General features: G+C 48.0%; 2 protein-coding genes across 5 annotated transcripts in view; one reads left to right on the top strand and one right to left on the bottom strand.

Annotated features, from left to right (window-relative positions):
* Serf2 (small EDRK-rich factor 2) overlaps positions 1 to 14,459 on the bottom strand; it is a 233,729-nt gene that overhangs the window by 915 nt on the left and 218,355 nt on the right. For 2 of the 3 annotated variants that reach the window (XM_075961963.1, XM_075961965.1), the window contains exons 1-2: positions 702 to 825; positions 60 to 168 (exon numbers count right to left, since the gene is read on the bottom strand). In XM_075961963.1, coding sequence (XP_075818078.1) covers positions 60 to 168; positions 702 to 708 — 116 coding nt within the window. In that variant the 5' untranslated portion in view covers positions 709 to 825. Of the gene's footprint in view, positions 1 to 59; positions 169 to 701; positions 826 to 14,459 lie in introns of those variants that run through there. The other variant, XM_075961964.1, reaches the window with a different exon arrangement.
* Positions 10,059 to 13,889, top strand: Ell3 (elongation factor for RNA polymerase II 3). 2 transcript variants are annotated; one of them, XM_075961916.1, is made up of 11 exons: positions 10,062 to 10,402; positions 10,644 to 10,679; positions 11,008 to 11,120; positions 11,242 to 11,428; positions 11,514 to 11,593; positions 11,694 to 11,769; positions 12,687 to 12,858; positions 12,940 to 12,982; positions 13,078 to 13,249; positions 13,446 to 13,490; positions 13,565 to 13,675. In XM_075961916.1, exons 1-11 carry the CDS (start codon positions 10,271 to 10,273, stop codon positions 13,673 to 13,675), a joined length of 1,167 nt encoding a protein of 388 aa, XP_075818031.1. In that variant the 5' UTR covers positions 10,062 to 10,270. The 2 variants fall into 2 exon arrangements, with proteins under 2 accessions (XP_075818030.1, XP_075818031.1); XM_075961915.1 differs by having other exon boundaries at positions 10,059 to 10,402; positions 13,446 to 13,889.

The raw sequence follows: 14,459 nt of genomic DNA, 5'->3' as shown, positions 1-14,459 counted from the left end.
AACCCAGGTCGCCCCGTCCCGACCCGTCCCGTCCCGTCCTTTCCCCTCCCTGGGGCTACCTCTGCTTGCGGGCGGCAGCAGAAAGCCCATCATCTCGGCGCTTTCCCTTAACCGAGTCGCTCTGCTTCTTCATGTTCTTCTGGCGGGCGAGCTCTCGCTGGTTACCGCCTAAGGAGAGAAGGTAGAAAGTGAGGTGCCGGGGCTGCTCCGAGCACACCAGCGCCCCTCCTCCCGCAACCGGTACCCGACTATGCCCCCTCCTTGGCGCCGACCCCAGAGTCGGGCTTCGGTGCCTGGGGTGTGGCAGTCGCCACGGGGCAGGCTAACTTGGGGTACGGGAGGGCGGTGCGGCCGAAGCTGCTTGGCGGCGCGAGTCAAGTTTGGGGTGCCGCGGGGGCCCAGACAGCTGCTACAGCGTATGGGGAGCTCCGGGGCCTCGGGGGCACGCGCTGGGGCCCATCACCCAGGGCACCCGGCTTCCCCAGCGCGGAAAGCCGCCGGCGGCCCGCGCCCAACACAGGGGTCTCAGCAAGTGGCGGCGTGCGGAGGGCTGCGCTTCCGGCTGTGCGGGAGGCAGCTGGAGAGCGTTCCCTCAAGAGCCTTCCGCCGGGAACGCTGAAGCGACGAACGCGCCGGCTCTCGGCCGTGAGGCTAGCGAGAGCGGAAAGAAAAGGGCGAGAGGAAAGGGTCCCAGCACTCACGGGTCATGGCGACGGCAGCGGCTCCAACCTGCCTCCGTTGCGTCCCCTCGTTCTGGCCGACGTTGCAGGCCCCGCCCCCTCCGCGCGACGCCACCAAGTCGTCTCCTTCCTCCCGCCCCTTCACGCCCGGACGCCGACTCTCATTGGGCGGAGCAAAACACGTGGAGCGCGGTGCCACGCGCCAGCCCCGGAGGGCGAAGAGCGGAGCTCGGTGGGCGGAGCGCCTGGCGCGGGGCGGGGCTTCCCGGGAGCGCTCGGTCCGTCCTGGAGAAACTAGGCCGGGTCACGTGGGCGGCGGGGTGGAGGGGTGCGGCTGGCGATGTGGCGCTCCGGCGGTGCCGAGCACGTGACCGGGCAAAGTGACCTCATGTGGGACACTTTTAGGGTACTGACAAAGTCGCCCCAAGGCACGCGGTGGCGGGGTGGGGAGGGGATGAGGGCGGGATTTTCTAGGTGGTTCATCCGGTTGTGTGCTATCAGTTTTTCTCTGGAGCGAAACTTTGTGCTGTTACTTAGGACACCCATCCCCCCAGCCCCGTGGCAGAACACTTGCCACGGTTCGTCTGAAAACACACACAAATACTTTCCCACTTTCGTTCCTCGTTGCTGCCGCTTCACCGTGTCCTAAAGTGATCTGCAATCATTTCCGAAGAGCCTGCACCCAGGGCTCCTGCATGCACAGCTCCCCTACCAAGCTGCACTTCCAGAATGCCCACAGAAACTTTGAGTGTACCTTGGGGGTGATGAAACACACTTAAATCCGTGGATTTACTTCAGGAACTGAGATTAGGGAATGCTCCGGTTATATCTGTCTAGGCTGTTTCTAAATTCTATCATCTGCCCCAACAGTTTCTTCTGGATTGTTAAAAGAAATCAGGCTGATAACTAAAACTTGTTCTCGTTTTCTGTCATCTCACAGATGCGGCCCCGTAGATGGGGTTAGTTAAACCTTCTCTCCCATAGGTCTAAAACAACCTGAGTTCTGCTAAACTAACAGGAAACAACCCAACAGAGGGCAGAACAGTAGAATTATCTTCCTGCTGCCCAAGCCAAAGACAACCTTAGTTAAGGCCCTTTATCCTGTTTAGTATCATGACTGAGCAACTGAATTCAGACAGTGCACACTCTAAGGCAGCGGCTCTCAACCTTTGGGGCAACCCAAAGGTCACCTAAGACCTTCGGAAAACACAGTTCATAACAGTGATGAAATTACAGTTATAAAGTAGCAACGAAAATAAGGGTCATGACAACATAAGGAACTATTAAAGGGTCAAAGCATTCGGAAGGTCAAGAGCCACTGCTCTAAAGTCTATAAAAGTCAAGTATTTCCTTTGTTCTGTGAGCTGTTGAATCTACAATCCCAGCCCCAGCTTCTCCAGTACTGCAGATGGCCAGCATTTTTTTCTAGTTTGTTTTATTTATTTATTTATTTATTTATTTATTTATTTATTTATTTATTTATTTATTTATTTATTGTCCGAGATAGGGTTTCTCTGTGTAACAGCCCAAGGTGTCGTGGAATTAGCTAGGTCTTGTAGACAAGGCTAGCCTCGAACTCACAGAGTTCCCCTGCCTCTGCCTGGTCAGCATTTCTAAAGGATATTTTCCTGAAATCCTCAGACCACTGTAAAAAGGATTTTCTGATTTTCTGAGCCAGGCTGTGGTGGCGCACGCCTTTAATCCCAGCACTCAGAGGGCAGAGGCAGGTGGATTTCTGTGAGTTTGAGACCAGCCTGGTCTACAGAGTGAACTGCAGGACAGGTTCCAAAGCTACACAGAGAAACCTTGTCTCAAAAAATAAAAATTAAAATAAATCAGTTGCAGAGCTGTTTCTCACCTACCCTAGTTGAGATGGTATCTTTCCTGTTTTTGTGACTGTGCTTCATACCCCAAAATCTAACTGGCCCATGATCTTCCAGGCAATTCTCCCATCTCCACCTCCAATCTTGATGGAGTGCTCAGATTAAGGTGTGCACCATCGGGCGATGGTGGCGCACGCCTTTAATCCCAGCACTCGGGAGGCAGAGGCAGGCGGATCTCTGTGAGTTCGAGACCAGCCTGGTCTACAAGAGCTAGTTCCAGAACAGGATGCAAAGCCACAGAGAAACCCTGTCTCGAAAATTGTGTTAATATCAGCCTGTAATCCCAGCACTCCAGAAGCAGAGACTTCCAGAACGATCTGAAGTTCAAGGCTACTAGGTTCAGTACAGACAGGGTTGAGACCAGTCTGGGCCACATGAGACTGTCTCAGGAAACCTAGAAAAGGGACAAAGAACAGACAAAAGAAAATGAAAATCCTGACTCCTTTAGGCTTTATTTACAATATTTGCTTTCTCCAGAGTTCAGTTATTTACTTTTAAAATATGTGTGTATATATATATATATAATGTATACAATATTCTGTCTGTGTGTATGCCTGCAGGCCAGAAGAGGGCACCAGACCCCATTACAGATGGTTGTGAGCCACCATATGGGTTGCTGGGAATTGAACTCAGGAGCTTTGGAACAGCAGGCAATGCTCTTAACCTCTGAGCCATCTCTCCAGCCCCCAGTTATTTACTTTTTATATTTATTTTATTTCTTGTGTGTATGAAGGCTTTGCCTGTATATCTGTATGGCACCATGGGTGTACCTGGTGCTTTGGAGGTCAGAAGAGGGCACTGGGTCCCCTGGACCTGAAGTTACAAATGGCTGTGAGTCAACATGTGGGTTCTGGGAACTGAATCTGGGGCCTCTGCAAGGGCAACAACTGCTCTCAACAGCTAGACCACTCTGTCAGCCTCCACAGTTACACCCACACATAAATAATACCCATTCGTTAGTACTGTAAGGTGATTAAAAGGACTTGTTAAGATAGCCAAGCCTTGGGCTGGCGAGATGGCTCAGAAGTTAAGAGCACTGACTGCTCTTCCAGAGGTCCTGAGTTCAATTCCCAGCAACCACATGGTGGCTCACAACCATCTATAATGAGATCTGATGCCCTTTTCTGGCATACAAACATACATGGAAGGAATGTTATATACATAATAAATAAATAAATAAATCTTAAAAAAAATAGCCAAGCCTTATTACCAAAGTCGTAACTCTGGAATCCATATGGAAGGAGTGAACTGATTCTTGAAAGTTGTTCTTTGACCTCTACACTTGTGCTGTGGTACATATGCTTCCACTACAAATAAATAAATAATTCTAAAGCAGTTTTAATAGAAAAAGGGGGCTGGTAAATGGTCAGTACTTGTCATATAAGCCTATCTGATTTCTGTCTCGAGAACCTATGTAAAGCTGGAATAAGAGAACAACTCCTCCGTAATGTTGCTCTGTGACACACACACACACACACACACACACACACGCTATGGCACACCTGCACCCACTGCCCTGTATATATCACAATACAATACTAATAATAACTTTGTAAAAATAGAAAAAGGCCCGGTGATACAGCTCAGAGGTGGAGTGCTTGCCTTGCATGCTCAAGGCCCTAGGCTTCATCCCAAGTACCAAAGCAAAAGTGGATAAGCAGCTGGGCGGTGGTGGCGTACGCCTTTAATCCCAGCACTTGGGAGGCAGAGGCAGGTGGATCTCTGTGAGTTCGAGACCAGCCTGGTCTACAGGAGCTAGTTCCAGGACAGGCTCCAAAACCACAGAGAAACCTTGTCTCGAAAAACCAAAAAAAAAAAAAAAAAAAGTGGATAAGCAAACTCAATCCAGACGTTGAAAGTTAGAGTCAATGGAGATAAGTGAGAGCTGAAGGCTCTGAAGCAAGGATTGAAGAGGGAGGTTTAGAGCCCCCAGATATGAAGGAGAAGAGGAAAACAGAGCAGAAGGAAAGACTCCAGACACCATCAGCAACACCTGATCACAAGTCATAAAAACTGGGCTTATCAAGCTTCCCACACCCGCTTCCATGGTGAAAGCTACTTAGGGTACCCTTGTCAGGGCAACAAGAGCTTCTGCCTTAGGTACGAAATTGAGAGATGAGCAAAACAGTTTGGGATGAGGGAACAAATTCTTTTTGGGCTTGGTTATTACTTCCAGAAGCATTAAGGGGAGTAGAGGAACAGAGCCATGAAGCAAACAGTCCCCTCCTACCAACCACACCACCCATGTACTTTGCCCAAGACTATTATCAGTCCTGGCAGAACCTAGCCTTGTAACCTTACCTCCAGTCCAGCATCAGCAGGAAGAGCTGCAATAGATTCATTTATTTTGTTCAATAATTGTTCATTGCCCACTCCCTAAGCGTTAACTGCTTTATGAGGCGTTGCATATACAGTGATGACCAAAATATGTCTCTGGGCTGATGAGATGGCTCGGCAGGTTAAGGCACTTGCTGCCAAACTTGGGGACCTGAGTTCAATTCCTAGGATCCACGTGATAGAAGGAAAGAAGCAACGCCTGAAAGTTGACCTCCAACCTTGGCACAAATGCCATGGTACATGTTCATTCATACAATAAATCAATGTAATTTTAAATATAGAAAGGAAAAGGCTAGTTTCCTCTCCACTCTGTGTGTGTGTGTAGATATATGCAAATTGTTGTGACAATTGCTTTAAAGAAGAAACAGATTCTACGCAAGGGTGCTATTCAAAATATTTCTCAGCGTGCACACCGTAAGCACTGACCCATCAAAACAGATGTCAATATAATTTGAATGAAGGCTGTGAACAATTTTACTTGTCTAGGTATGAAGTAACTGAATAGAATTGCTGCTTTTATGCAGGGAATAAACTTGTAGGCTCCATAGGTTTGGGCCAGTGAGGTCTCTCATGTTATGCTTGAGGCAAAAAGATGAAGAATTGGCACAATCAAGGAGGGAGCAAAAGAACACTGCAGCAGAGGGAACAGCATGTGAGGGCCTTAAGGCCCTGTTCCCTCAAGCTGTGCCATCTAGAGTCATGGTTAGCGAGTAGGTAATAAGTTGCCTATGAATCTAGGTCAAGGAGGTAGTAAGGGCAGTGGCACAATGACAGCAGGGCATACCAGGGTAAGATGTAATCAGAGTCACAGGAGTGACAGAGCTTTATTTACAAAAGCAAGGGAGTTTGTTCCCGTAAAAGGATGCCATAAAAATCAAAATGCCGCTCCAGTGAGGAAGACAAGATAGCAACCTAACAGGTATGGTAGGGGCACAGTGGAAAACAGCAGCTTCATAGTGTATTCAGGGAGCCAGGTATGGTAGTTCACACGTATAACCTCAGCGTTCTCGAGCTGAGGCAGGTAAATCTGGAGTTCAAGGGCAGCCTGGGCTACACAGAAAAATCTTGTCTCGAAAAAAAAAAATAAAACAAAACAAAAAGAAAGAAAGAGAGAAAAGAAAAAAGAAAGAGAAAAGAATAAAAAAAAGAGTGATTGGGAGAGAGAACAATAGAGATCCTATTTTTAACTGATACTCATGCAAACATTCAAGTTTAACAAAAATAGCATTAGAAAGTGATAGAGAGAAACTATATGCATATTTGTAAGACAGGCGGAAAAGAGTTAATTTTGGGAGGACTGGATTCTTCCTTTATTTTCTTCTGTTTTCCAGCAGTAAGTACTGACCCTAGGGACTCTTTCACAGAACTGGACCACTGAGCTACAGCACCAGAATTTTTATTTTTTGTTTTGAGTAAGGGCCTTACTAAGTTGCCCAGAGAGAACTTGTGATCCTCCTGTCTCATTCTTCTGACTACTGAGATAACAACAGGGGTGAGCCAGTATGGCTGGCATGACATCTCCTTTCTTTATTTTATTTTATTTTAAAGATTTATTTATTTATTATGTATACAGAATTCTCAGTACTCTGCCTGCAGGCCAGAAGAGGGCACAGATCTCATTACAGATGGTTGTGAGCCACCATGTGGTTGCTGGGAATTGAACTCAGGACCTTTGGAAGAGCAGGCGGTGCTCTTAACCACTGAGCCATCTCTCCAGCCCCCTATTTTTTTTTTTTTTTGGTTTTTCGCAACAGGGTTTCTCTGTGGTTTTGGAACCTGTCCTGGAACTAGCTCTTGTAGACCAGGCTGGCCTCGAACTCATAGAGATCCGCCTGCCTCTGCCTCCCAAGTGCTGGGATTAAAGGCGTGGCCACCACTGCCCGGCTCCAGCCCCCTATTTTATTTTATTTTGTATGTGAGTACTTTCCCTGCATGTATGCATACCATGTGAGTGTTTGATGCCTGACACTAGAATTACAGGCAGTTGTAAGACACCGTGTGTGCTGGAAATCACACCTGGGTTCTCTGAAAAGGTAACCTATAATCACAACACTGGGTGTAGTGGTCCTGGCCCACACAATCTCAGCACTCAGAAGCAGGCAGTCTTTGTGAGTTTGAGGCCAGCCTGATCACAGAGCAAGGTCCAGGACAGTCAGAGCTACATAGAAAGACCCTGTCCCAAGAAACAAAATGACATGCATGTACTACCGTATCAGTTCACAAAGCGTTGATTTAATAGTGAACCCTAGCCTTTCTGCAGGCTTGACAGGCTCTGCACCCACTGAGTGGCATCCCCAGCCTCAGGTCAGGCTTTCATCCCCACCATTTCACCAAAAGTATTCTTGTTGGTTTTGTTTTGTTGTTGTTGGGTTTTGAGACAGGACTTCTCTGTGTAGCCCTGGCTGTCCTTGAGCTCACTCTGTAGACCAGGTTAGCTTCAAACAGAGATCCACCTCTCCAGTGCTGGGATTAAACATGTGTGCCACTACTACCTGGCTCTAAAAGGATTCTTATTAGAGTTACCAATGAACCCACATTTCTTTTTGTTCTTTCTGGTCTTAGAGATAAGTTGCCTGAGTTGTTACAGGTTTTCCAGGCCTGCCTCAGTTTCCTCAGTAACTGGCAAGGTAGGTGTGTCCCACCATAGCTGAATACAACCTGCCTTTCTCCATTCAGTGGTCTTTTCTTTTTTGAGAGGGGTATGATTGGAACTGAGTACACACATGGTCTGTGCCTGTCCCACGATGGATCACTTAATGCCTGTCCCACGATGGATCACTTAATACACAGCCCCCACTCCCCACTCCCAAGCCCCTTAACTTGCTCTCTTTTCTTTGTTTTATGAAGCACTTGCCACCTTATTTATATGTTAACTAATATACATTATATGTTATTTTTAATTTTCTTTTCTTCTCATATTAATTTCTAGTGTTTCCCTCCTTTCTAGAATGTAGGCATTTCCAAAGCAAGAATCTGTTACTTGATCCCTGGGGTTCAGTAAGTGCCTGGTACTCAAAATCGCTGTAGAATGAATGAATGAATAAAATGTAGGTAACACCTTTTGTGAAAGCTGAATAACAGGTAAAGTTCACAATGGTCACCCTACAAATGTCAGGTCTCTATCTTCATTCTCCAAATATCTTCCTTAGTTACCTACTGTTCTGGTCTCTCTTGAATTATTTATCGGTTTGGTTGTTTTTAAAATGAGGATATCACTATGTTGTCTAGATTGATCTTGAACAATACTTGGGCATAATTCATCCTACTAATATGCATTACCATATGACTTTTCCTGAGTTCTAGTCTTTGTGTGTGTGTGTGTGTGTGTGTGTGTGTGTGTGTGTGTGTGTGTGTTTCAAGACAGGGTTTCTCTATAGCTTTGGAACCTGTGCCGAAACTAGCTCTTGCAGACCAGGCTGGCCTTGAACTCACAGAAGATTCGCCTGACTCTGCTCCCAAGTGCTGGGATAAAAGAAATGTACCACCAGCGACCAGTTATGTATGTATGTGTGTGTGTGTGTGTGTGTGTGTGTGTGTTTTCTGGGACACCAAACAAAGGGCCCCATGCATTCTAGGCAAGCAATTTACCCATGAGCTGGAGCCCCAGGCCCCAGTCTCAAAGGAGAGTTTAATTTAGAAAAATCCTACAAAAGGCACCAGCTATCATTTAAGGAAAGAAAGCCCAGGTGATCAGCTATACAAATTACAACTGCTAAACCAGATGTGGTGGCCTAAACCTTTAATCTCAGCATATGGGAGGCAGAGGCAGACAGACCTCTGAGCTTGAGGCCAGGGTAGTCTACAGAGTGAGTTCCAGGGCCAGCCAGGGCTATACAGAGATACCCTGTCTCAAAAAGAAGAAGAAGAAGAAAGAAGAAGAAGAAGAAGAAGAAGAAGAAGAAGAAGAAGAAGAAGAAGAAGAAGAAGAAGAAGAAGAAGAAGAAGAGAGGAGGAGGAGGAGGAGGAGGAGGAGGAGGGGGAAGGGGGAGAAGGAGGAGAAAGAAAGAAAGAAAGAAAGAAAGGAGGAAGGAAGGAAGGAAGAAGAAAAAAGGAAGGAGGAAGGAAGCGAGTTACAACTGTTTATCAAATTGGTAAATTGTCCTCCCCAGAAACAGAATGGCCCAGTGGATAGGTAAATGTACCTGTGGCTGCTGTTGGCAATTTGTTGCAAAGATTTAAAAAAATCAACATAACAGATTTTCCCCCATATAGACATATTTTGATTGTAATGGTTGACAAATTTTGACAAATTATTTGCTTTGATGAACGGCATTCCGATCACTTGGAATTATAGAGGTTGAAGCATTTAACCGAGATCCTGGTTATGAAAATGGAAATAAGGAATTCTTAGAAATAACCCAATATGGACAGGTGGAGACAGGAAGGGCTGGTCTGAGATTTGTCCTGGGATCTCAAAGCAATAGGCTCTGTAGCTCTGAGATGCCTGCTACTTCATTGCACTTTCTGGTCAGGATTAGTGACTACCACTTGTAATCCCGGCACTTGGAATCGTTAGTGAGTTCAGCAAGAGTGAATGGCAAAGTGAATGAAACCCTGTCTACAAAAAACAAACGGGAGGGGAAAGTATTTTTTGAAGGAGCCAGCTGCCGGTTTAGTCACTTTCACTTACGTTTATTATGTCACGAAGTGACAACTGGGATTGAGTTGTGGCTTTCTGCCCTGCAAATCTTTTCGCCACCAACTACGCCCCACATCTCCACCCACCGGTAGGTGAGGCTCCAGTCCCAGACAGCCAGCCTTCCAGGACTGCTGAGGCACCCACCCACCAGGCTTTACAACCTCTATTAAGTCCCAGTTAGAAACTGGATTGGGATTCGCCTCAAAAAACGCAGCACCGTGGCTAAGAAAGGAAAAGCGCTGCACTTGGTCCCATTGAGGTCTGCCATTCTCTGTTCCTCTGGGTTCTTCAGGCTCAGGGCCTTGAGGGCATAAATGACTCAATCCGCCTACCGACTAGTCTCCATTTCCCCCGTGGGACTTAAACCCTCTAGTGGTTTCAGGTTCATTTTTTACTTAGAGACCGGGATTCTGAAGAGTGGGGAAACTGAAGCAGAACATGAGATTCTGCGTGACGGGTCAGACCCCGGAGGCAGACTCTATACCCTTAGAAAAGCCAAAGACTACCCAAGCCAAACGAAGAAGAAACCACTTGGGTCCCGGCAGGCTGCTGGGGAGAACAAGGCACCGCCCACGCGGCTGGGGAAACTTTGGGGCGGTGCCGGGGGCGGGGTCCTGGTGAAGGGCGGGACAGACCCGGACGGCGGGAGTGCCAGCCTAGGCTTGCGCGGCAGAAGTGGTTGAAGTGGCCCTTGCCCGTGGTCTCGTTCGTTTGTGCGCGACTTTGGCACCATGGAGGGGACCCAAGAAGCTCTGAGTGGGAAAATGCGGCTCCTTTTCACCCCTGCTGCTCGGACCAGCCTTATGATGCTTAGGCTCAACGAGGCGGCGCTACGGGCACTGCAAGAGTGTCAGCAGCAACAGGTGCGGCTGGCCCCCAACCCCTTTTTCCCTTCCCGACCAACCAGACCTCGGCCACAGCCCGCTGCACTGGAGAAGGGAACGGGGAGGAGCGGCTTACGCAGGTTCCAACCTCTCCCACCTCTCCAAGTGAAGCCCGCCAGGCAGGTGTCCCCAGCCCGAACCGCTCCCCCTCTCCGCCCCCGCCCCATCCTGGGGACTTTGCTTCCTTTGTGCTCAGCTGGTGGTTGGACTCTTCCTGCAGGTACGGCCTGTGATCGCTTTCCAAGGCCACCGAGGGGTAAGTTGCGGGCCGGATGTGTGAGGAAGCTCTGGTGGGTGAGGGAGCCTAAGCGTGGGCTCTGGGAAGGTGCGCTCCGGACCGTAGCTCGCCAGTGGTCACGGTCTGTGGAAGTTATAGAACTGAACCCTAAGACGGTGAGGGGCTGGTGGGGCTGTGTCCCAAGAGGCTGTGCATTCTCAGCCTCTTGGGGGAACTCTGACCCAGCTGCACCTGGTGTGCTAACGAGCCCCTTGGGATCTGTCTTCAGTCTTAGAGTTGTTTGGGGAGGAGTGACTTGGGGAGGAGGGGCCAACTTAGCGGGGCTTACCATCTCCTTCTACCACAGTATCTAAGGCTTCCAGGCCCTGGATGGTCCTGCCTCTTCTCCTTCATAGTATCCCAGTGTGGCCAAGAGGGCACTAGTGGCGGCTTGGATCTTGTGTACCAACGTTTAGGCAGGTAAGAGAAAACAGACAACAGGTAAGAGAAGTTTGCAGAAAGTAGAAGAAGGGGAATGTGAAGAAGGGTTCAAAAGATCTTCAACTTTTTTGTTTTTGTTTTCCCCACCACTTATTTCCAGATCTGGGTCGAACTGTCTCCACTGCCTGGGCTCACCGAGAGAGCGACTCACTATTTGGGCAGCCATGGATACTATCCCAGCCCCACTGTTAGCTCATGAACACCTGACTGAAGATCCCAGAGAGTCCGAGAGTTGGCAGGACACCGGAGATGCTCCTGAAGGCCATCCCCAGATGGCATTAGAAGAGGTGAGACCAGAAACAGCAGGGAGTCAGCATAAGGTGGGGCATCCAGGTCCAGGGAGCCAAGTGCTCCTGTAACTTCCCCTGACAGGTATCTGACCCACTGGCAAGCAACCACGGACAGCCACTCCCAGGATCCTCCAGTGATCCCATGGCACAATGGGAAGTGAGGTACTGTGCTAGGCTGGGTCTGCTCTCCACCCTTACATGCTAAGTAAAATATAGGCTCATGTCTCACCCTGGTCTCTCCCGCTCCTTCCAAAAATTCTAGGAACCACACCTATCTTCCAAACAGAGAGCCAGACCAACCACCGCCTTCCCCTGCCAACCTGAAACGCCTGGACAAGGTGAGCAAGGACTTTGTTCCCCTTTTGGAGACTGGATCTCACTGTGTAGCCCCGGTAGGCCTGGAACTCCTTATGCAGAACAGGCTGGCCCCAAATTCAGAGATTCACCTGTCCCTGCTTCCTGAGTGCTGAGATTAAAGGCACGCACCGACATGTCCAGAGAGGCAGGAGCTTTTCAAAGCGTAGTTTAAAGGGCTAGGGATGTAGCTTGGTGGATGCAGTACTGGTACAGCATAAAGTCTGGCACATGCTACAAGAGAGGTCTCCAGAGACAGGAGAATCAGTTCAAGGGCATGCTTTGTTACCCAGCATAGTGAGTTTGAGGCTAGCCTGGACTACCAACCTAAGGCCTGGTCTCAAAAAAGCCAAAAAACAAAACAAAAAAGGCAGGCTGGAGAGATGGCTTATCAAGTGCATTTGCTGTGCAAGCATAAGGACTGGACTGAGTCCGAATCCCCAGCGCCTATGTAAAAGGCGGGCAATGCTTCCTGTGCCTGTAACTCTAGCACTCGGGGAATGGGAGTTGCTGGCCAGCCAACCCGGGAAAAAGAGCTTTATGCTTAGTAAGAGAATAAGGAAAAAATGGACAGAGGATGACACCCCATGTCTTCCATGGGGTGCATACCAGCAAATATACAAGAGCACAAAAAATACTTTGTTTTTTTTAGAGATAGGGTTTCTCTGTATAACTCTGGCTGTCCTTGAAAACCCTCAGTAGACTTGGCTGGCCTTGAACTCATAGAGATCCTGCCTCCCGGGTGCCGGGGATTAAAGGAATGCGTCACACTCGCCCAGCTCAAAAATACTTTGTTAGTTAGGTAAAACTTAAAATTTAGGAGCTGATGAAATAGCAGTTTTTGGCAAAAGAGTAAGAACCTCCTAGCTTGCTGTTTATGTCACACATTTCTTTTCAACAGAAACGTTCAGCACCTATAACCACTGAAGAACCAGAGGAAAAGAGGCTCAGAGCTTTGCCTCCTGCCCCAAGTCCACAAGGGCTATCAAATCAGGACTCCCAAGAGGGAGCAAACTGGGTGCAAGATGAAGATGGAGATTCCACGCTGGAGCAGAGTCCCTCGGATCAAGCAGGTGAGTTAATGAGAGGAGGATAAACACCAGTGGAAGAAAAAAAAAAGACCCATAATTACTTGTTCTCTGCTTCCTTCCTAGCCTCTGAATCCCCAAGCCCCAAGGAGGTACCAGATTATCTCCTGTAAGTTCCCCACCCTTCCAGTTTCATAAAGTCTGTACATGTAAGCAGCCAAGGTTTTGGGGGCAATGAAATTGAGGGTGTCACCTCCCTGATAGGCAATACGGAGCCATCCACAGCACAGAGCAGCAACAGGCCTACGAGCAGGACTTTGAGACAGACTATGCTGAATACCGTATTCTGCATGCCCGTGTTGGGGCTGCCAGCCAAAGGTTCACAGAGCTGGGGGCGGAGATCAAGAGACTTGAGCGAGGAACCCCAGAACACAAGGTAAAGGCAGGGTTCTACTTTACTGGCCATTATCTTCCTGCTAGTTACCCCCAAACATGCATGTTTAGTGACTAAGTAAAGGGACAAGCAAACTTCCTATAATATTTGGCAGAATAAAACCATAAGTTATTCCCATTTCTTACTTTTTCCTCTTTTCCCTTTCCCCAGTTTTCAATCAGTGTCATTTTTCTTTCAGGTGCTAGAAGATAAAATAGTCCAGGAGTATAGGAAGTTCAGGAAGGTAAGACAGGCTGCAAGCAGTAAGCAGGAAGGTGGAAGCCGCTTTCCTTTTTACAAGAGTGTTTCTCTCTGCAGCGGTATCCAAGCTACCAAGAGGAGAAGCATCGCTGTGAGTACCTGCATCAGAAATTGTCCCACATTAAAGGTCTCATCCTGGAGTTTGAGGAAAAAAACAGGGGCAGCTGAAACCATGCAGAGGCCTTTCGAGCCTGTGCCCAGTGATGAACAACACAGCTCTAAGGTGGAGCAGCACATCTGCTTTTCTGATTTTGACCCTTCCATCCAAGGTGGCAAGCAGAGAGTCATGCTAGGTTCTTGCAGTTTGGTTTTTGTTATTGCCGTTAATTTTGTAGGGTGTGGGCATGGAGTCAAGTCTCCTCAGCTGTGCCCAGGAGACTAGAAAAGTAGCAGACGCTTGGCTTCCTCAACTCTACTTCAGCTAAGTCATTTTCAGATCCTGAAAAATGACATTTCCAGATCAACGCACACTTTGAGAATATTAGACAAGTGAGTTTAACTAAGTAGCCTTGCAGGAAGAAAATGAGAACTTCTGGTGTCATGCATACCTCGATGTAAGGGAAAAGGCTTGGCATTACTCACATACTGTAACATGGCTGAAATGAAAACCAATTGCTTCTGTCCTGTGTGATCATTAACCTTAATCATCCAATGCGTGCTGTGTATGTGACTTTCTCTGAGGCTGAAAGACTGAATCCCTATGTTCCAGCCCAAGCGTTATGGTCATCTTTACTGTGCTAGATACATGCTCCTCCACTAAACAACACTACCTTCCCCCACCCCAACATGCTCTTAAAACATTATGTAAGATCCAGATGTGCATTTTGTTATCAGGCCCTATCAGAAAGTCACAGGGAATTAAGGCTATATATCTAGGATTATGAGGAAGAGACCTAGTTAGTCATCCTCATCAACTTAGACTATGAAATCCAATATGGACAAGTTCCACAGA

This window comes from Microtus pennsylvanicus, chromosome 2 (genome assembly GCF_037038515.1).
Source record: "Microtus pennsylvanicus isolate mMicPen1 chromosome 2, mMicPen1.hap1, whole genome shotgun sequence".
Taxonomy (NCBI): domain Eukaryota; kingdom Metazoa; phylum Chordata; class Mammalia; order Rodentia; family Cricetidae; genus Microtus; species Microtus pennsylvanicus.
The sequence above is the reverse complement of the archived record's forward strand: the minus strand, read 5'-3'. Positions and strand labels throughout refer to the sequence as shown.